The sequence below is a fragment of the Elaeis guineensis genome, chromosome 6 (assembly GCF_000442705.2).
Source record: "Elaeis guineensis isolate ETL-2024a chromosome 6, EG11, whole genome shotgun sequence".
Classification (NCBI taxonomy): Eukaryota; Viridiplantae; Streptophyta; class Magnoliopsida; order Arecales; family Arecaceae; genus Elaeis; species Elaeis guineensis.
In genome coordinates, this window is record NC_025998.2 from 64,246,475 (window position 1) to 64,268,175 (window position 21,701).

At 43.1% G+C, this 21,701-nt stretch overlaps 1 protein-coding gene across 1 annotated transcript in view; it reads left to right on the forward strand.

Annotated features, from left to right (window-relative positions):
* Positions 1 to 14,440: 14,440 nt before the first annotated feature.
* The window catches only part of LOC140858806 (uncharacterized), a 117,920-nt gene continuing 110,659 nt past the window's right edge, over positions 14,441 to 21,701 (forward strand). Inside the window, exon 1 of the mRNA XM_073260088.1 lies at positions 14,441 to 14,515. Coding sequence (XP_073116189.1) covers positions 14,441 to 14,515 — 75 coding nt within the window. The remainder of the gene's footprint in view (positions 14,516 to 21,701) is intronic.

Consider the following 21,701-nt stretch of genomic DNA (forward strand, 5'->3'; position numbering starts at 1 on the left):
CCCATTTATTGCACGAGAAAATGTTTCTCATGAAATCACTCATGCACAAATTAAGCCATGCCCTCCTCTTCTCACACTCTTAGTGGATAGAGATAAATTGATTTCAATTTGAATTCAAAATTTGATTTGAATTCAAATGTGCAATTACTAATCTTTATCCTCTCACGTGGATAAGACGTTTGTCATTGTTTTAAAAGGAGGAGAAGAGTGAGGCGTGTGCAAGAAAAATTTTGAAAGAAAATCTGGGCATGAAGAATCCTTGTGTGTAAGGTGAAGTCTATATCCTTTCGAGAGAAAAAGAAAGAAAAGAAAGAAAAAAAGTGTGTGTAGGGTTTTAGTGAGTTCTTCAGGGTTTCAGCCTGGAGTTTGGGAAGTGAGAAGGTGAGCTACGAGTGTCGTGAGCCAACCAAATTTCAGAAAGATCTTCAACATCCTCTCAAGCACGTCTGCTAATGATCCAGAGCATTCAAAGAATCAATAGACATCGATCGAAGGAGTTCGATCAGCATCGATCATCGAAAGGGCTCTACAACGAGCTAGCACTCGTGTGAAGTCAATCAGACCGAGAGCTTTGTGTGGATGATCTGCAGAGGCCAGACATACTGTATGGCTGTATCACGATGATCAGACTCTCTCAATGATGATCAGATTACGGTGATCTACTACCCACACAAAGGTATTATGTTCTGAACACATTACAGTAAAGTGTTTACTGTTCAAATTTGAATTTCAAATTTAAATGCATGCATGCTATATATCATATTTAGATCCTAGTGTAGGATAAATTTTTATTAATTAATTAGATTAATTAATAATTTCTACTATAAAATAGTGATTTTGAAAAAGTTTTAAAATTATCATTTTACCCCTGCACCGAATTTTCCCCACAAATGGTATCAGAGCAAGGTTCTAAGATATGATATATATATATTTGCATGCATAGATTAAGTTGTAATCTAAAAGTTTAAATTTGAAATTCAAAATTCAAAATTTAAAATTTAAAATTTGAAATTTAAATTTTAAAATTTAAAATTCAAAATTTAAAATTTAAAAATTTAAAATTTAAAATTTGAAATTTGAAATTTGAAATTTGGTAGAAATTTTAAATTTAAAATTCAAAATTTAAAATTCAAAATTTGAAATTCAAAATTTTGAAATTTGAAATTTGTTTAAAATTTAAAATTCAAATTTTAAAATTTGAAATTTAAAATTTAAATTTTGAAATTGGTATATTTAGATATACTTGATCCAAATAGCAAGTAATTGAATTGAGTTGGTTGTCATGGCCATCCGGTCATAGGAGAAAAGTAGGATTTAAAGGCCCTCTCTTCCCATTCGATGGGATCTCCTATGGTGGTAGGGGTGCCGATGTGATTATATCCCATGCAGATGAAGTAGCAAAAGGAATATTCATGATTTATTTTGATTGAATTATTTTCTGTTATGTAATTTACAATAGGATTGCTATTTATGAAATGAGTCAACATATTTGGTGAATAGAAAATAAAACCTTTCAAATTTAAAAATTATTTTCGAAATGTCAAACCCTGACCCATCAGCCCAAAAACTTAATTAAAAGAATTAAGTATTGTCTAGTAGGTCTAGAATTATGAATTAAGACCTAAGATAATTGCATAAACTTGTGGGTCAATGGGTTAGATGGATTAGGTCCATAATTGGATTAGACCTAAGGTTAGCTTAAAGAAATGGACTAAATTAGAGTAATTGATCAAATCTAATCAAAAGTTGAATTAGATTAGGTCAAAGATACTCTAGACTCAACTCCAATAGTTGTAGTTGAATGGGTCCATGTCTTTAACTAGACCAAGATGGACTTAATTCATGGCTACGCGGTGGAACCCAATTTACTAAGTTGATCAAATTAAAACTAATGAACCGGTTGGTGTCTAAGGTAAGTTTGGCAGTTTGACCAGTGGTTTTTAAGTGGGAGCTACTCGCAGTGATTCGATCTCTGATGAGTTAGTGGCATATCCCCACCACTGATCTCACTTACCTGGCCAACCTGGTGAATTAAGTTTTGATTAGATCACTTGGTGATTAGGGCTCACCCATGTCATTAGGTAAATCAGTTTGACTGATTTGGATGCTCCTAATGCTGGCTTAATTAAATCTTTTTTAATCTGACTTGGTGTAGTCAGTGGGAGGATTGAAATTGGCTGGATATGATTTTTTCTTCTCATCTATCCTTTAATAAAATCCTCAAAATTATTAGGTCCCTAAAATGATTAAGTTATAATGATAACTAAGTCATAGCCTCCCATTAAGTGAGTGATAATCAGTCCATTAGTTTAATAATCATTGGTGGCCCAAAGGCCTGGTGCTTATTGACTAATAGAATTATCATTCATAATATGATAATTTGGTTTGAGTCTTTCTGATGATGGTCAGGTTGGCCGGCCAAAGTCGGGCCTGATCATTTATTGGTCCGATTCACCAAATCAAGTCATGTTAATGGTTGGACCTAACCAGATCTTTTCAGTGGAGGCCAAAGCCTACTGATTAGGTTCTGGGGCAAAATCAATTACTAGAAGTTGTTTAGAGAAATAACTGGTAATGAACCTACCCATAGATGCACATGGGTTGACCAACCAAAGTTGGGCTCGTGTGTAGTCTGTGTGGATTCTAGTACCCACTAAGGAATTAAAGTAATTCTATGAATTGGAGGTTGAGGCTACCAGTTCGTAAAAATACTGGGAGAAACTTTAGACTAAAGTCCAAGTCTTTAGTATTAATAATTTATGTACTAATATAGGTTTGGTTTTTCTTTATGCAGCTATGGCCACTACCATTTCGCTCTGGTCATTATTAGATAATGACAAGCTCATGGGACCTAATTTCGATAGCTGGTATCGAAAATTAAAAATCATCCTTGAGCATGAGCAGATCCTTTATGTAGTAACAGATCCGGCACCTGAGGAGCCAGCCCCGAACGCTAGAGGGGTGGTCCGAGATACTTACCAAAAGTAGCTCAATGATCGCACCACCATTCGGTGCATTATGCTGGCGGCAATGAATGATGAGTTCTGCCGCAGGTTCGAGAATGCCCAACCACAGGAGATGCTTCAAATATTGAACGACTCTTTTGGCACGCCTGACGATGTTGAAAGGCACAAAACTAGTTGTGCCATTTTCAATGCTCGGATAAGGGATGGAGCCTCAGTCACTGATCATGTACTGTACATGATCGAAATGATTGAGTGCCTAAGTAAACTGAGCTTTTCTCTGCACGAGCAGCTCGATAAGGATGTGATCCTTAATTCTCTGCCCAAGTCCTTCCTTCCCTTCCTTACTTATTTTCGAGTGACAAAGCCTACAGTGAACTATCACAGCTTGTTGGGGTTGCTGCAGAACTTTGAGAAGGATCACCAGCTCCATAAGGAGTCGGTGAATATTATGGGAGGGTCTTCTTCTGGTCGTCGACCCTTTAAGAAAGGGAAGAAGAACAAGAAGAAGAAGAATAAGAAGGTGCAGCTACATGCTGGGATGTCTGCACAGGGTCAGACCAAGAAGCGCAAGCCCGACCAGAGCCAAGCGGAGTGCTTCTTTTGCAAGAAGCAGGGGCACTGGAAGAGGAACTGTCCTCTATACATTGCCTCTCTGGACCCGAACACACCGAAGAAGAAGCAAGGTACTTATATGATAACACCTTGCAACTTTTCTATTTGTGATACTACTGCCTGGGTATTGGATACTGGAAGTCCTTATCATATTTGCAATTTGATGCAGGGTCTACAGGTCAGTAGGAGATTTGATGAAGGCGAGAGGTTCCTGAATGTTGGAGATGGAAGCAAAGTTTCAGTTCTAGCATTAGGAATCATGAACCTTGTAATCAATTCTCAAAATATAATTCTGAGTGAATGTCACTATTATCCAAGCTTTTTATTAAATATTATTTCTGTAGGCCTTTTGGCCATGTACGATTATCAATTTTTAATAAAAAAAATGTTTGCAATATCATTTTGAATGGTGTTACAATGTTTGTTGGACAACTTAATAATGGAATTTACTTTCTATCATAACCTGTTAATGTAGTTCAAACCTTCGGTAAATGCTCTAGAATAGATAATATGTCAGAAGTCTACCTTTGGCATTGTAGGCTAGGTTATATCAATAAGAACAGGATAAACAGGTTGGCTCAAGAAGGAATTCTTGAAGTAGGTGATTGTGAATCACTTCCAACCTGTGAGTCCTGTCTTCTTGGTAAAATGACTAAGTCACCTTTTACTGAAAAAGGTGAGCGAGCTAGTGAACTCTTGGATCGGGTACATTCTGATGTATGTGGACCCATGAGCTCAAGTGTAAGAGGTGGATATTTCTACTTCATAACCTTCACAGACGACCTATCGAGGTATGGGTATGTCTATTTAATGAAGCATAAGTCGGAGTCGTTTGAAATGTTCAAACTATTCTGAAATGAGGTAGAAAAATAAACTGGAAAGTGTATTAAAACTCTTCGATCTGATCGAGGAGGTGAATATCTTTCCAATGAATTTCTGACATATCTTGGGGAGAATGAGATTCTCTCTCAATGGACTCCTCTTGGAACACCACAGCATAATGGTGTATCTGAAAGGAGAAATCGGACCTTATTGGACATGGTTCGATCCATGATGGGGTTTGCTGGTCTGTCGATCTCCCTTTGGGGATATGCGCTCGAATCGGCTTGTTACCTTCTAAATAGGGTTTCGAGTAAGCTGTAACCAAAATGCCATATGAGATATGGATAGGACGTAAGCCAGTACTCTCGCACCTTAGGATTTGGGGGTGTCCGACTTATGTTAAACGTTTAATTACGGACAAGCTTGGACCTAGGTCTGACAAGTGTAATTTTATAGGGTACCCAAAAGAGACTAAAGGATATTATTTCTACCTGGCTGATGAGCAAAAGGTGTTTGTTAGCCTTAAGACAATCTTTTTGGAAAAAGAGTTCCTTGGTGAAGGGGCTGTTGCCTCTAAGGTCGAACTTGACGAAGTTCGACAGGTGGAAAAATCAACATAAGTTGCTGAACCTGAACCGAATTTGATTAGATCAGATCCGGAGCCCATTGTTCAAGCACCCTTAAGGCGATCTGGTAGAGTACCACATCAATTGGATAGATACTATGGTTTCTTGGTTCGGGACGACGATCCTATCTAACTTGATGAAAATGATGAGGATCCGATCACCTACATGGATGCAATGCAGAGACCCGACTCTGAGAAATGGCTAGAGGCCATGAAATTCAAAATGGAGTCCATGAAGGTCAACGATGTGTGGACATTGGTTGACCCACCCAAAGGAGTAAAACCCATAGGGTGTAAGTAGGTCTTCAAGAAAAAGAGGGGCGCAGATGGAAAGGTGAAAACCTATAAAGCCCGTCTGGTTGCCAAGGAATATCGTCAACGTTATGGTATAGACTATGACGAGATATTTTTTCCTGTGGCAATGCTCAAATCCATTCGGATTATGCTTGCAATAGCTGCCCATTTGGACTATGAAATTTGGCAGATGGATGTGAAGATAGCTTTCCTAAATGGAGGGCTGGATGAAGAGGTGTATATGATACAACCTAAAGGATTCACATCCACTGATGAGTCTAAAGGTGTGATTTATGGACTTAAGCAGGCATCCCAGAGTTGGAACATACATTTTGATAGGACGATCAAGACGTATGGCTTCGTTAAGAACGGAGAAGAGCCCTACATTTATAAGTGGGCTAATGGTCCAGTAGTGGTATTTCTTGTATTGTATATGAATGATATTCTCTTAATCGAGAATGATGTCCCTGCATTACAGGGAATAAAGATTTAGCTGTCGTCATAATTCTCCATGAAGGATCTGGGAGAAGCTTCCTACATCCTAGGGATGAGGATCTATAGGGATAGATCTAAAAGGTTGCTTGGTTTATCTCAGTCTACGTATATAGATACTATGCTGAAGAGGTTCAGCATGGAGAATTTCAAGAAAGACTATCTACTGATAGGCCATGGAATTTCTCTCTCGAAGAGGGATTGTCCGACAACACCTCAAGAGAGAGAGCGTATGGGTAGGATTCCCTATGCTTCGGCAGTGGGATCTATCACGTACGCCATGATATGTACACGACCAGATATGGCATACTCACTAGGGGTAGTGAGTAGATACCAATGTGATCCAGGAGAGAATCACTGGAAGGTTGTTAAAACCATCCTGAAGTATTTAAGAAATACTAAGGACCAGTGGCTTGTTTATGGTGAATCGAACTTGGGACTTATAGGGTTTACAGACTCTAGTTTCCAGTCTGATCACGATGACAGCAAAAGTGTGTCAGGATTTATTTTTATCCTTTTTGATGGGGCTATCTATTGGAAGAGTTCCAAGCAGCACACAGTGGCTGATTCAGTTTGCGAGGTGGAGTATGTCGCTGCATCAGATGCTGCCAAAGAAGCGGTGTGGCTAAGAAAGTTCATCACTGAGCTCAGAGTAGCACCCTTCCTTGTTGGTCCAGTTCTGCTCTACTGTGACAGCTCTAGAGCCATTGCTCAGGCGAAGGAACCGAAGGCACACCAGCGGACGAAGCATATTCTGTGCCGCTACCATCTCATCCGAGAAATTATGGATCGAGGTGACGTCAACCTTCAAAAGATCAACGGAAAGGAGAACTTGGCCAACCCATTCACTAAAGCCATTACGGTGAAGGAGTTCGACAACTACAAGTCGAAGATGGATATTAGATACTGCACCGATTGGCTTTAGGCCAAGTGGGAGATTGTTGGGAATAGTGTCCCAAAGCCAATCGTCAGCCTGTTGACGGTTGTGCTCATTTTTGTATATGTACATGAATTATAAATAAATAAAAGTTATTTTGATATTTTTCATCACAAATTGTCATCTTCTAATGAACTCCTATGTTGTGGTGAAGTCCTTAGGACTATTTAGACTTGACAAAGGAGGATTTGTTGTTTAGTCCTTAAACCTGTTCACAACCAAATGATACGTTGTTACCAAGGACAGCAATGTTTATCGAGCATAGGTCATTGTGTGCCATATAGGTTGGTTGTCCTCTTAACCAAGGAGTGTGGAGATACTGGTATGGCATACAGGTGAGATGTAAGGGTACATCTGCACCGAACGTGACCGACTCCAGAGCTATTTCTGCTGTCAAGATTTGCTCCGATGGGATATGGGTATAAATATCCCTCCGACCTGAGACCGCCACAGTGACTTGCAAGCAACTCACTGCACTTAGGCACTGGACTACCTGAATTTCTAATTCAGTGACGGAAGGCTGCTGGGTGTAGTCAAGTACTTGACTTGTTGGTGCATGTGTCAAGATGGGATTGACCACTACAATTTAGGAGCTGTGTACAGTCGTGTTTCAATTTAGCAAAATCTTGGCCAGGATAGTCCTAGTGAGGAGTCATAGGACAGTTTTGAGTTGAGCATGATTCGAATGATCTGATTAGGGTTGACAGTTTAACCCTAAGTCATCCTAAACATAGGGGTCAAAAGGAATGAATTATACAGTAACCATATTTACGTAGGTTCTGAGTATTGCGATTGCGACTATTCGACCTATTCGGACATCGGGTACCATTGCTAGATGGTCACTTCGATTAGTATAGGAATTGGTTCCTATGCTACCGGCTTAGGTTCGAACCTGCGGAGTCACACACATTAGAGGTTCCTATCTGATCTGATAGTTGGTGAAGAGTCCTTCATATATGAAATTCTGTGATCGAGAATCAAGATTCTCTAATCATGAATTTCACACATTTTGGGTACCGGGGTCAAGAGTCCCACTGGTTTAGGACTCTTCGATCAGGATTACATATCGATGAATTCTAATGCCCGATTATCCATCAGATTTGGACTCAATATTTATGAGAGATTTAATTAATGATTTGATCACTAATTAACTCAATTTAATTAAGTAATTATTTTTGGATCAAGTCTAATTGAATTGGATTCAGTTGGGTTTGACCCGATTAGGTTAAGAGTTGACCTAATCGTCGAGATGGTTTGGTCTCTGATATGATCAAGGGTTGGACTTAATCAATTCTTGATTTGATTAAAATTTTATTGAGCCTAATTAAGCCTAATTAAGTTGGATTTAAATTAGTCTAATTGGGCGTAACTTATTTGGTTCAATTAGATTGGTTTAAATAATGAAACCACCTTGACCCATTCTCCCTGCGCCACCTCACTTCCACTTCGCCCATTTGAATTCACGAGAAGGAAGTTCTCATGAATTTTTCCTCATGCAAAGCCTTCCTCACGCCCTACTTTAATGTGCCAAATGAGTGGATAAGGATGATTGGTTGGCCATTCAAATTTAAAACAAAGTTTGTATTTGAATGAGCAACCAATCTTAGCGCCTTGACCTTATCCTCTTTTAACTTCCTTATTATTACACGAGAAAATATTTCTCATGAAATCACTCACGCACAAATTAAGCCATGCCCTCCTCTTCTCACACCCTTAGTGGATAGGGATAAATTGGTTTCCATTTGAATTCAAAATTTGATTTGAATTCAAATGTGTAATTACTCATCTTTATCCTCTCACGTGGATAAGACATTTGTCATTGTTTTAAAAGGAGGAGAAGAGTGGGGCATGTGCAAAAAAAAATTTGGAGAGAAAATCTGAGTGTGAGGAATCCTTGTGTGCAAGGTGAAGATCTATATCCTTCCGAGAGAAAAAGAAAGAAAAGAAAGAAAAAAATATGCGCAGGGTTTTAGTGAGTTCTTTAGGGTTTCAGCCTGAAGTTCGAGAAGTGAAAAGGTGAGCTACGAGTGTCGTGAGCCCACCAAATTTTAGGAAGATCTTCAACATCCTCTCAAGCATGTCTGCTGATGATCCAGAGCATCCAAAGAATTGGCAGATATCGATCGAAGGAGTTCGATCAGCATCGACCGTCGAAAGGGCTCTACAACGAGCTAGCACTCGTGTGAAGTCGATCAGATCGGAAGCTTCGTGTGGACGATCCGCAGAGGCCAGACACATTATGTGGCTACATCATGATGATCAAACTCTCCTAACGGTGATCAGATTGCAGCGATCTACTACCCGCACAAAGGTATTGTGTTCTGAACACATTACAGTAAAGTATTTACTGTTCAAATTTGAATTTCAAATTTAAATGCATGCATGCTATATATCATATTTAGATCCTAGTGTAGGGTAATTTTTTATTAATTAATTAGATTAATTAATAATTTTTGCTGTAAAATAGTGATTTTGAAAAAGTTTTAAAATTATCATTTTACCCCTGCACTGAATTTTCTCCACAGGGGTGTGGAGATACAATAGACACAAGACTAGGTGATTGCAAAGAGAAGAAGAAGAGGGTCTTCTTCTAGGGTTGCTATGTTCACCTCTTTCCTTCCTCCATCTTGAGTTTTCTAAGAGTGTCTCAGATCTAAAACTCCTTCTGCTACTTCTCATCTTTGAAAGAGTCCTAATCAAGAAGAAAGAGGCATCTGATCTACCATCGAAGAAGGATCAGTGCAGTACTAGCATACTGTGCTGATTTTCTGGACCAGGACTTCTAATCATGATTCATGGGCTTGTGTGGATGACTCCTAGAGGTCGGATGCATGTGTAGCTCGCAACATCATCCTCAAGTCTGGATCAATAAAGTTAGAATGTCTAACTTGCAAGGTAATAGATCTGATCTATTATATTTTATATATATTAGATGTAGTATAGGAACATGTTGATATGATCCACATGTAGTTCTTGCTCTTTATATTTTAATTTTTGATTTAATACCATGTAATAATCATGTAATAGGATCTTAGATCTAGAGATTCTCTAATTTTATAAGATAAATTATGATTTATTTTAGTCTTCCGCTGCCTGATCTTGAAAAGGTTTCAAGATCTAATCCTGAAATCCTAGATCTGGTTCCTTCAGTCCTAGTTATGTCAAAAATATATTTGGACATAAGCTTAGTGCTAGATCAGATAAGTATAGATTTGTAGGATATCCTAAAAAAATTAATGGATACTATTTCTACCACTTTACTGAACAAAAGATATTTGTTAGTAAGCACATCATTTTTTTAAAAAATGAATTCATCTAAGAAGGAGACAATGGGAGGAATATTGAACTTACAGAAGTTCAGAATCTACAAATCGATCTAGAAATACCTATGGTTGAACCACAAAAAGATCCTCAATCAAAAGTATCCAAGGATGAGGTACATCCACAATATACACCTCCTCTCTGAAGGTCAAATAGAGTGCATCAAGTACCTCTGAGATATGATTTTATCATTGAAAATAATAATATGATCAACATCATTCAGGATGATGATCCACTGACCTATTCGAAAGCTGTCAAGATTAGAGATCCAGATAGATGGCTAGAATCTATGAAATCTGAGATGGACTCAAGTACACCAACTAAGTGTAGACATTGGTTGATGCACTTGAGGGTGTGACCCTGATAGGATGAAGTAGATTTTCAAGAAGAAGATCAGAGCAGATGGCCAAGTAGAAATCTACAAAGCTAGATTGGTGGCAAAGGGTTTCAGACAATGGTAAGAAATTGACTATGATGAAACTTTCTCACTTGTGACTATGCTCAAGTCCATCAGAATTTTACTTGCTATAGCAGCATATTATGATTATGAGATCTGACAGATGGATATCAAGACTGCTTTTCTTAATAAGAATCTTGAGGAAGAGGTCTATATGACTCAGCCAGAGGGATTTGTCTCAAATGGGAGGGCAAATCAAATATGCAAGCTAATGAGATCCATCTATGGATTGAAGCAAGTTTTGAAGAGTTAGAACATCTGATTTGATATGACAGTCAAAGAGTTTGGCTTTATCAAAAATAAAGATGAACCATGTGTGTATAAGAAGACAAGTGAGAGTGTTGTTGTCTTCTTGGTTCTGCATGTTGATGACATACCACTCATTGAAAATGATATCCCAATGATGCTATCTGTTGGTGCAGAATTCTGTCGATGTTGGAGAAGCTGGAGTCGAGGGGATCACGACCGCCATCGGGACCTATAAGGAAAGTCTAAACTAGAGTTGGGGGTGCTCCGGCAAGACCCTCCGATGCTCAAGTCAGTATTCTGCTTCAACAGAAATGGAGCACTCGAATGGGATTTTAGCAAAGTTTAGAGATAGTGCTTAGAGCTTAGAGGAGAACGTATCTGGGAGATCTCTTTTATAGATGGGAGAGCATAATCGATTGACAGCAATGTCTGTAACTGCCTGGTAGTGGGCCATTCGGGGCCACATGGAATTTGTTATAGAGAGTGGAGTGGTGTCCGTTGTCGTGACTTGTCGAGGAGTTCAGGTCAGATGGCTGAAGCTCGGTTGGGATGTCTGGTGTAGCGGAATAGCTCTCTATCTCAGCAATCTAAGAGAAGCTCGGATGTTTTCAAGATTGCTGACGGGTTAACTATTGTTGGGTGCCTTAGGCGTTGATGCTGCAGATGGAAGTCATCTGCTGTAGAAGCCCGGATGGAAACTTTCTATTGAAGGAATCTGGTTGGAGTCTGATTGCTACAGAAGTCCGTTTGAAATTTATCTGATGTAAAAGCTTGTCTGAAGACTGTCCACTGGAGAGGTCCAGTTGCATGAGGAATCCGGTAGAAGGTCAACTGATAGCAAAATTCGAAAGGCGCTATAGAAGGTTGACCGATAGAAGAGTCCGGAAGGTGTTGTGGAAGTTCATCTGCTGGAGGAGTTTGGAGGATACTGTGGAAGGTCGACCGCTGGAGGGGTCCGGAGAAAATTTATCCGTTGGAGGGGTCTGGTTGGCACTGTTGAAGTCCGATTGGCGCTGTTGAAGGTTGATGGCTGGTTGCTTATTGTAGAAGCTCGGATGGAGATCGGTTGTCATGGAAGCCCAAATGGAGATCGCTTATTATAGAAGCTCGACTGAAGTCCGCTTGCAATAGAAGTTCGGATGAAATTCGCTTACTATAGAAGCTCGAATGAAATTCAAAAGGCAGTCGACCACTGTAGAAACTTGGATGGAGTCTAGTTACTGTAGAAGTCCTACTGTTAGAGAAGCCCGGACATTGACGAAGTCTGAAAGAAGCTCGAAGTAAAGTCGATCATGATGGGAGGAAGTCTGGAAGAGATTCGGACAGTAGTCAATCACTGTAGAAAATCGGCTGATAGTGAAGCCCAGAGAGCATTTGGAGCAGTCTGATAGACGACTGAAGGAGCTCATTATTGAAGAAGTTCAGAGGGTACGATAGGAGTTCGTCCGTCAGAGAAATCTGGAGGACACTGCAGAAGGTCAACTGCTGGAGGAGTCCAGATGGTACTGCAGAAGCTCGGACGGCCGGGGGAGTTTAGAAAGACGCCGCACAAAGTCGGAAGTCGGAAGAGTCCTGGGAGGGTTGGCCTCTTACGAACTTCGGCTGGGGTTATTTTATACCCAACACTAGTCCCCCTACTTTCGAGTTCGAGTTTCGAATGAAGGAAGTACAAAAAAATTTTCACAGCCAAAGTTGCCCCCCTTGATTTTCGTACTTGATTATTTCCAGATATTTTGGCGTTTGGCGCACCGGTGCTGGAGTCTTTTCAAATCAAGGTGACCTGAAAAGATTTTTTCAGAATTTTTATTGGAGCGTCACCTCAGGTATGGTACAATAATAATTCTGTCAGTCGTCAGCCGTCTGCCATGACGAGTGGGACACGCGGCGGTTGTAGGTCGGCCAAAGCAGATCTACAATCATTATTGCATCGGACCCTGAGGTCTATTTAAACTTGTCCCCCTCCTTCAGGGGTTTCACCTTGCTTGAGATTTTTCTTCGATGCCCTCTTCTTCCCTAAGAGCTTCATCTTCCTTTGGCATCCCTCTCGATCTTAGGTGCCCTTTAGGTCGACCTTCATCATCTTCGCTGCCCTCCTGCACCTCTCGGGCCAGCCTAGGTTAGTTTTGGAACCCTTCTTTTTCTTGCTGTTCTTCCATTTTTCCTCCTCTGCATTCCGCTCGTTTAGTTTCTCCACGAGCGCCTTGTTTCCTATTTTTTCTAATTTTTTTGAGATTTTTATTTGAATCAAAATATCCTCCAACACTTTCTCCTCTAGCGGTTCTAGAAGTTCGTCAGCTCCAGTCCCCCAAAATCCTAGTACTGTATAAGAATCCATACTTAGGATGGAACCTCATCTGGCTTTTGTACCAGACACCATTTCCAGCTCTTTGACCTCGGACGAACTCTCGCTGATTAGGATTCAGTACGGAGTTCCTTCGGAGTATGAGCTTGAGCTTCCCGGACCAATTGACCGGGCTAGCGCCCCTCCCCCTGGCCGCTTTTGTTTATACCAGAAAGCCTTCCACGCCCACCATTTATTGTTGCTCTTTTTTGCTTTTTAAATATTTCTCTAGTTTCTGTAGCGTCGAACTCCTTTAGGTTTCTGATAGGATTTCTTTCCCTCTGTCATTTAGCTGAAGTTCGACCAACTCTTCCCTTCTTTAGAAACTTTTATACCTTTAAGCATCACCCTTCGGCAAAGGACTGGTGGTACTTCTCTCTCCAGTTCGATAGAAAGGGATTGCTGAAAGGTGCCCTCTCTTCTATCCACAACTGAAAGGAGAGATACTTCTATGTCCGATGCCCGATCTTGATGCTAGGGTTGCCCCCTTGGGGCTCCCTGAGGGACTCCATCTGTCGGGCTTCTAGCCTAGGAAACGACGACCTTGAAGCCTCCAATAAACTTAAGACTTATCTAGCTCCTCTCCTCCTCGACCTTCTGAAGGAGCAACTTTTATTCAATGTCGGCCTGAGCCCTCTCAACCCTGTCAGTATTTTTTCTTTCTCAAGTCATTCGCTGCTTCCTCTTTCTCTTATTCTGTTTCTAAGCTGTGTCAATCTTTTTTCATTGCAGATATGGACGTAGACACAGCTCAGATACTAGCCAAGGGTCTCAAGACCCACAAGAGGAAAGGCACCACAACTTCTGGGTCGGCGAAGAAGGTGAGGGTAGAGGAGACAAGCTCGACTGTGCTTTCCCAGATGGCCATTATCATTGATGCCCCCTCCGATGTCGAGCCTGCAGTCCCTCGAGCTTCTTCAAGAAGCCCTCCGGTCGAGGTTCCCGCTCTAGAGTCTCATCCCGAGAAGGCGTCAGGGTCTGAAAGGAAGAGAAGGAAGAAGATGGTGGCCCACAAGATCAGCAACAGCAGGCTGCCATCGAAGGGTCCAACGGCTCCAAAGAGAATCCAGGGGAGAATCCCTTTAATAATAGGGATTTTATAAAAAGGTTGGTCGACGGGTGCATTTTGCTTGAGATCGTCCACAGGATCATCCATGCCGATCCTGAACAGCGGGTTTGGGACTCTCTGGGGTCCTTTCTTGAGGTAGGCTGATTTACTTTTTTCTTCCTTTCGCTTCTTCACTTAGTTCATTCTTTAGCTTTCATATGGACTTCCTGGCCGCTCTTGCAGATTGGACACCAACTCATCGCCAACATCGAAGCGATGAAAAATGCAAAGAAGGAAGCAACCCAGGCGGAGGAAGATCGCCAGGTTGAGGCTGCCCGTCTTAAGGAGAAGGTCGCCAAAGTCATGAGTCTCCAAGAGGTGCTCCAGAAGGAGGAACAAACTTCGACGGATCTGAAAGCTGCTTTGGAGGAGGAAAGAAGGAAGGCAGAGGCCGAGGTCTCCAACCTGAATGAGCAGATCCTGACCCTAGTCTCGGAGGCAAGGGCCCAAGCAGTGGAGGAGTTCAAGACCTCCTCCGAGATAAGGGATCTGAATATCAAGTTTGGCCAGGCCGCCTTTATCAAAGGCTTTGAGCTTTGCCAGGAGAAGATGGTCGAAAAGTTTTCTGAACTCGACCTCAGCTTCCTAGATGAAGCATTCGACGATGAAGCCGGACCTTTCGAAGCTGTTGCCGGTCTCCCTCCAGTCGGGACCTCTTCAACTACCGCAGCTGCCATGACCGAACTTCTGGGGGTGCCGAGCTCCTCCACTTCTGCTCCAGAGGTCTGAGACCTCTAATTTTATACTTTTTCTTTGTTACAACTTTTTTTTTTCTTTCTCTTGTACTTAAAAATTATTCAATCAATAAAATCAGATTTTATAGAGAGCTCCTTTTTCTTCTTCTACTTCCTTTTTCTTTTTTTTTTTTACAATGATTTGCGTTGTGACGCTCTTGTTTCCCAACAGCAGTGCCCTGTCGAAGCTCTTCCCCTACCGCAGGGGATTCCTTTGAAGTCTATGATCCGAGATCTGAGAAGAAAAGTTCGTCACCTAATGAAAAAATCAAAGAAGATGGACGACGAACTTCACAGGCTGAGGAAGAGTCATTTGAAAGCCACCATGGAGGTTACTCACCTTCGGAACCTCCACAAAAAGGACTTCATGGACTACAGTTGGAAGAAGGCCAACTTCGAAAAGGAGCTTGAGGAACTCCAGAAATATGCCAGTGATCGATCTTGGACTCAGGCCTCCAAGATCAGCTCCCTCGAGGTCGAGTTGGCAGCCGCACAGGAGAAGATCGACCAATTGGAAGGGAGCTCATCCTGCCTTCCAACTCAGGCTGACTATGGTCGGGACTGGTCGAAGAAATTCTCCGATCTCCAGAAGCAGCTACAGGACGTCGAGATGAATTACAACACTTACCGAGTCGGCTGGTGCGGGTAAATAGACAACTACAGAAGGAGGCTCAAAACGGCGACCAACGAGGTTGCTCGCCTTCAGAAGCAGTTGTCTGAAAGAGCCCAGACTGTTTCGGTTCAAGGCTCCGACAAGCTCCGATCCTTGAGGGGAACCATGGAAGAACTGTCCGTAGCCCTTGGGAAGGAGAAGGCCCAACTACAGTGGCTAAAAATTTAGCTGGTCTATGAGCAGCAGGCGGTCAAGGATGCAGAAGTGGAGTCCGAAGTTCTGAGAAAGAGGCTTCGAAAATTGGAGGGCGAAAGCTGGTGGTTTCACCAAATGTATCGGGAGATGCTGTTAAGAAAGAAGGAACTTGTCTATTCTTGCTCTGAGTTGTCATTTACCGAGCTTCTCCTATCTTTTATCTTATTCGATGTCGACGTTGTTTGAAGGTTCCTGGTCATCGCCGCATTGATTCGCCCTTTTTGTTCATGACCGAAGGTCTTTTCAAGGCCATTCGAATTTGATGCTTTCTCCCGATTTTCGAGCTTGGGGTCTGAACTTCTTGCTACTTTGAGGAAGTCTATTTTCCCCTGCTAGTGTTGGGTTCCCCCTTAGAGACTGAGGATTTTTGACAAGAGTTTTCTTCCTTGTTGAGATGAGGTCTCTTGTGTCTTAGATGTAGTTCATTTTTTTCTTATCTCTGGCGTAGCTCGTCGCTTTTCCCTTTTCTCTCTTCCTTTTTTTTTTATGTTTGGATGAGGATTTTCTCTCTGCTCCTAATGGGGTTGTAGGGGTGTAGAGGAGCTGTTGAGAAGGCTTTTCCCCTCATCTAATCTTAAACGATCAGGTCTTCATTTGTGTCAGGATGAGGTTCTCCTCCTGTTCCCAACACAGTCAATTTCAGCTCATGTTAGGTGAGGCTTTCCTCCTGTTCCTAATAGGGCTGTGGAGACACATAAGGGCCATTGCAAGGGCCTCTCCCCCCATCAGATCTCTTAATAACCGGGTCTTTGACTTTGTTTATGTTAGGATGAGGTTGTCCTCCTGTTCCTAACATGGCTGTGGGGGTGCATAAGGGCTGTTGCAAGGGCCTCTCCCTCCATCCGGTCTCTCAATAATCGGGTCTTTGACTTTGCTCATGTTAGGATGAGGTTCTCCACTTGTTCCTAATATGGCTGTGAGGGCGCATTAGGGCCGTTGCGAGGGCCTCTCCCTCCATTCGGTCTCTTAATAATCGGGTCTTCGACTTTGCTCATGTTAGGATGAGGTTCTCCTCCTATTCCTAACATAGCTGTGGGGATGCATAAGGGCCATTGCGAGGGCCTCTCCCCCCATCCAGTCTCTTAATAACTAGGTCTTCGACTTTGCTCATGTTAGGATGAGGTTCTCCTCCTGTTCCTAACATGACTGTGGGGGCGCATAAGGGCCGTTGCGAGGGTCTCTCCCCCCATCCGGTCTCTTAATAATCGTGCCTTCATTTGTGTTGGGATGAGGTTCTCCTCTTGTTCCTGACACGCTTAGTTTCAATTGTCTGAAGGAGCTACTCCCTGTCGTTATAAGCTCATGCCAAAAGAAAAGATATGCAAATATGAAACTTTTATTTAAGATAAAGTTATCAGTAATACATTCGTAAATTTTTTAAATTTCATGATCGTGGAAGGTCTGCTCCTCCGAGCTCTTTTAGATAGTATGTCCCGGGCCGAACTACCTCCCTGACTTCATACGGGCCTTCCCAGTTTGGGGCAAGTTTTTCTTGATTTTGAGGTTGTGAAACAGCGGCTCACCGAAGTACTAAGTCTCCCGCTCTGAAGGCTTTGCTCTTGACCCGGGAGTTGTAGTAGCGGGCTGCTTTCTGCTTGTAGGCTGCCATCCGAACTTGAGCGGTCTCCCACTTTTCTTCAAACAAGTCGAGGTTGGCCTTGAGATCCTATGAGTTGTGCTGCTCGTCGAATGCCACGACTCGCATCGACGGAAGTTTGAGTTCAATCGGGAGAACGGCTTCTGTTCTGAAAGTTAAGGCAAAGGGGGTCTCCCCCGTGGGCAGTCTTTGGGTAGTTTGGTTTGCCTATAACACATGATAAAGCTCGTCTGCCCAAGTTTCCTTTGCTTTTTCAAGTCTCGCCTTGATTCCATGCAACAGAGTCCTGTTGGTCACTTCGGCTTCGCCGTTTGCCTGCAGATGGACTACTGACATGAAGTTATGGGAGATGTTTAAGTCCTCACAAAATTCAGCAAATCTTGCTCCAGCAAATTATCGCCCATTATCAGTAATGAGAGTTCTGGATAAGCTGAACCTACAAATGATTGACTTTTAGATGAAGTCCTGCACTTTAGCTTCAGTGATTTTCGCCAAAGGTTCAGCTTCGACCCACTTGGTGAAGTAGTCAATTGCCATCAGGAGGAACTTCCGCTGCCTAGACGCCATGAGAAAAGGTCCAAGGATATCCATCCCCCATTGTGCAAACGGCCATGGGGCACTCAAGGGTGTAAGTTTGGAAGCGGGCTGTCTTTGGATATTCGCATATCTCTGACACCGATTATACTTTTTGATATATTTAATGGAGTCATGGTACATTGTAGGCCAGTAATAACCTTGTCAGAGCAGTTTGTGGGATAAAGATCTGGCCCCCAGGTGACTTCCACAGACTCCTTCATGTACCTCCCACAAGGAAAAGTCAGCTTCAGAAGGTCAGAGATATTTTAGGAGGGGTAAAGAGTACGACCTCTTATACAGCTTGCCCTCATAAAGGATATATTGGGAGGCCTGATTTTTAAGCTTCCGAGCTTCTTTTGCATCATAAGGAAGAACCCCATCTTTGAGGTATGCAACCAGTGGGTCAATCCAGCTGGGTTCATGGCTGATCTCCATTACAAGCTACGGATCTTCCGTACTTAGACATTTCATAACTTCGAAGAGGACTTCCTTGGGTAGTTCAGTCAGAGCCAATGTAGCCAACTTGGAGAGAAGATCGGCCCTGGTATTTTCTGCTCTTGGAATCTGCTTGATGTCAAAGCTACCAAAGGCAAGGATGATCTCTTTCACCTTTTCGAGATACTTGGCCATACTGTCCTCCCGAGCTTCATAGTTTCCGCTGACTTGTCCCACCACCAATTGGGAGTCACGTAGACTTGGAGCCGATCTACTTCTAATTCTTTGACGATCTTCAGTCCCGCAATTAGAGCTTCATATTCTGCTCCATTATTTGTCATAGAGAATTCGAAGCGCAGTGCGTACTCCATGATAATTCCTTCCGGATTGATCAAGATCAGGCCCGCACCCATGCCTGACATGTTGGAGGAACTGTCTACATAGAGGGCCCAAAAACCATCAGGGAGATCTGTTTTTTCCTCAGGGGAGTTCGGCTGGAGCCCTGGGTTGTTAGCTTCACCTCATTCAAGTTCGGTTGCTCCATTATTTGTCGCAGGGAATTTGAAGCACAGTGCGTACTCCATGATAATTCCTTCCAGATTGACCAAGATCAAGCCCATGCCTGTGCCTGACATGTTGGAGGAACCGTCCACATAGAGGGCCCAAAAACCATTAGGAAGATCTGTTCTTTCCTCAGGGGAGTTCGGCTGGAGCCCTGGGTTGTTAGCTTCACCTCATTCAAGTTCAGCTTCTTCTGGGGATAGTGCATTCCACTATGAAGTCTGCTAATATCTGAACTTTTATCATCGATCGAGATCGATAGTTGATGTCGAATTTCGTGAGCTGGACCGTCTATTTTGCTATCCTTCCAGAAGCATCCGCTTGATGCAGAACTGCCTTAATCATCTGATCGGTGAGCAGTTTTATGGTGTGCCCTTGAAAGTAAGGTCGGAGCCTTCGGGCTGCAATCAATAGGGCGTAAGTTAGTTTCTCTTAGTGTATCTGGTTTCGGTGTCTCTCAATACTCGACTTATGTAGTAGATCGATCGTTGATTTTTTGCTTCTTCCTTAACCAAAACTGCTGCGAGAGCCACAAGAGAGACCGCCAGGTACAAGAACAACTCCTTTCTAGATTCGAGCTTTGCCAATAGTGGAGGTAAGCCAAGGTAGTTCTTCAATTCTTCGAACGCTTGCTGACATTCAGTGGTCCAACAGAAGTTCTTCGACTGCTTGAGAGTCTGAAAGAAAGGTAGGCACCGTTTGGCCGACCTTGAGACAAAGTGATTTAGAGCTGCTACTCTCCCAGTAAGGCGCTGAACTTTCTTTATTGACTTTGGGGCAGTCATTTCCTGGATGGCATGAATCTTTTTCGGATTTGCTTTGATCCCGCACTCCGATACCATAAAGCCCAAGAATTTTTCTGAGGTTACTCCAAAAGCGCACTTGGTTGGGTTCAGCTTCATCTTGTATTTTCAAAGGGCACTGAAGGTCTCCTTAAGATTGGTGATGTGGTTCATTGAGGATTTGCTTTTTACAAGCATGTCGTCCATGTAGACCTCCATGTTGCGGTCGATCTGCTCTTTGAAGATTATGTTCACCAGCCGTTGATAGGTTACCCCCTGTATTTTTGACGCCAAAAGGCATGACCCTGGGCATCTTCTTCAATAAAGGTTATAGATTCTTCAGTCCTCTATCGCTTGGGTGGTCCGATCGATCCACTGGCTGCTCTTCATCGGGATCCTCCAGAGATGGTGTTGATGATCCCGATTGGAGGCCGATCTTCAAGCTGCTCTTCTCTCCTTGGCGGCTCTGGTTGTGGTAGGGCCCTCGACCGATCTTTCCTACCTTCAGGCTGGCGTAGGATGAATCTATTGAGCTAATCCCATCTGATGAGCTCCTCAATCTCATCTCAAAGCTGACTACACTTTTTCGTGTCATGGTCGTGGTCACGATGATAGAGGCAGAACTTGTTAGGGTTGTGCTTCTCGAGGTATGTGCGCATCCTTTCGGGCCTTGGCAGCTGCTTTCTGATCTCCATCAGTATTTGAGTTTTTGGAGCATTGAGAGGGGCGTAGCTGTGGAATCTTTCTGGGGGAGAGCTCCACCAAACTCTGCGGTCCGGGCTTCTCTACCTACGAGCTCCAGGGGGAGTTCGGACATGCTTGTGTCTGGAGGGAGTTTGAGAACATGGTCGAGCTTCACTCGACCCTTTTTCAACTGCAGGCTTGCTGGAGTCACCCGCTTGTCGCTCCTTCATGGCCTCCTCATCCTTCAGCTTGAAGGCTTCCTCTGCTCGGGCATATCCTTTGGCTCAAGCCAGCAAATCAGTGAAGTCCCTGGGATACTTCTTTTCCAGGAAAAATAGAAGGTCATTCTTTTGAAGACCGCTCTTCAAGGCGGCCATTGCAACTGATTGGTCCAAGTTTCGGACCTCCAATGCGACGGTGTTAAAACAGTTGACATAAGTTCGGATGGATTCTCCCTCCTTTTGCTTGATGTTGATGAGGGACTCCGAACCTCTCCAGGGATGTCGGCTGCTGATGAAATGAGCCGCAAACTAGTGGCTCATTTGATCAAAAGAGAAGATAGTACCCGACTACAATACCGAGTATCAATTTCTTGCTGCTCTCTTCAAGGTAGATGGGAAAGCTCGGCACAGGATGGCGTCTAGTATGCCATGGAGCAGCATCATTGTTCGGAAGGCCTCCAGGTGGTCAACCGGATCTGAGGTCCCATCGTAGCTCTCAAATTGGGGAAGCTTGAAGTTCGACGGGATCGGTTCCTACATAATTCTTTGAGAAAAAGGAGGGTCAGTACAGATATCCTCACCGTAAGTAAGGAGAGCATGATGGAGCTCTTCAATCTGTCAGTTCATCTCTTAAAACTTTTGATCCAGGAGATCCTCTCGATCGTGAATCTCGAGGGTCTTCTGGCAGAACAGAGGTAGGGATCCTCTGGGGGTGGAATCATGATCAGATAGAGGGCTCTCCGCCCTCTGCTTCCCCTTTCTGAGGGATACAGGGCGACTGGCCCAAGTGGGCCGCCCGATCATCGGATTCTGAAACTCCAATGATACTCTTTCCAACCGCACAGATGCCTGCGGTTGCTGCTACTGCTGCATTGTCTGCACCACTTCGGTGAGGTCCCTGACCTGCTAAACCAGCTGGTCAAACTGCTCCATGCCGACTGTCGTTGCTGGAGGAGGAGGAGCCTGGGAAACTGGAGATGAGACTGGAGCTGGCAGATCTTGCTGAGATCTGGCCATGG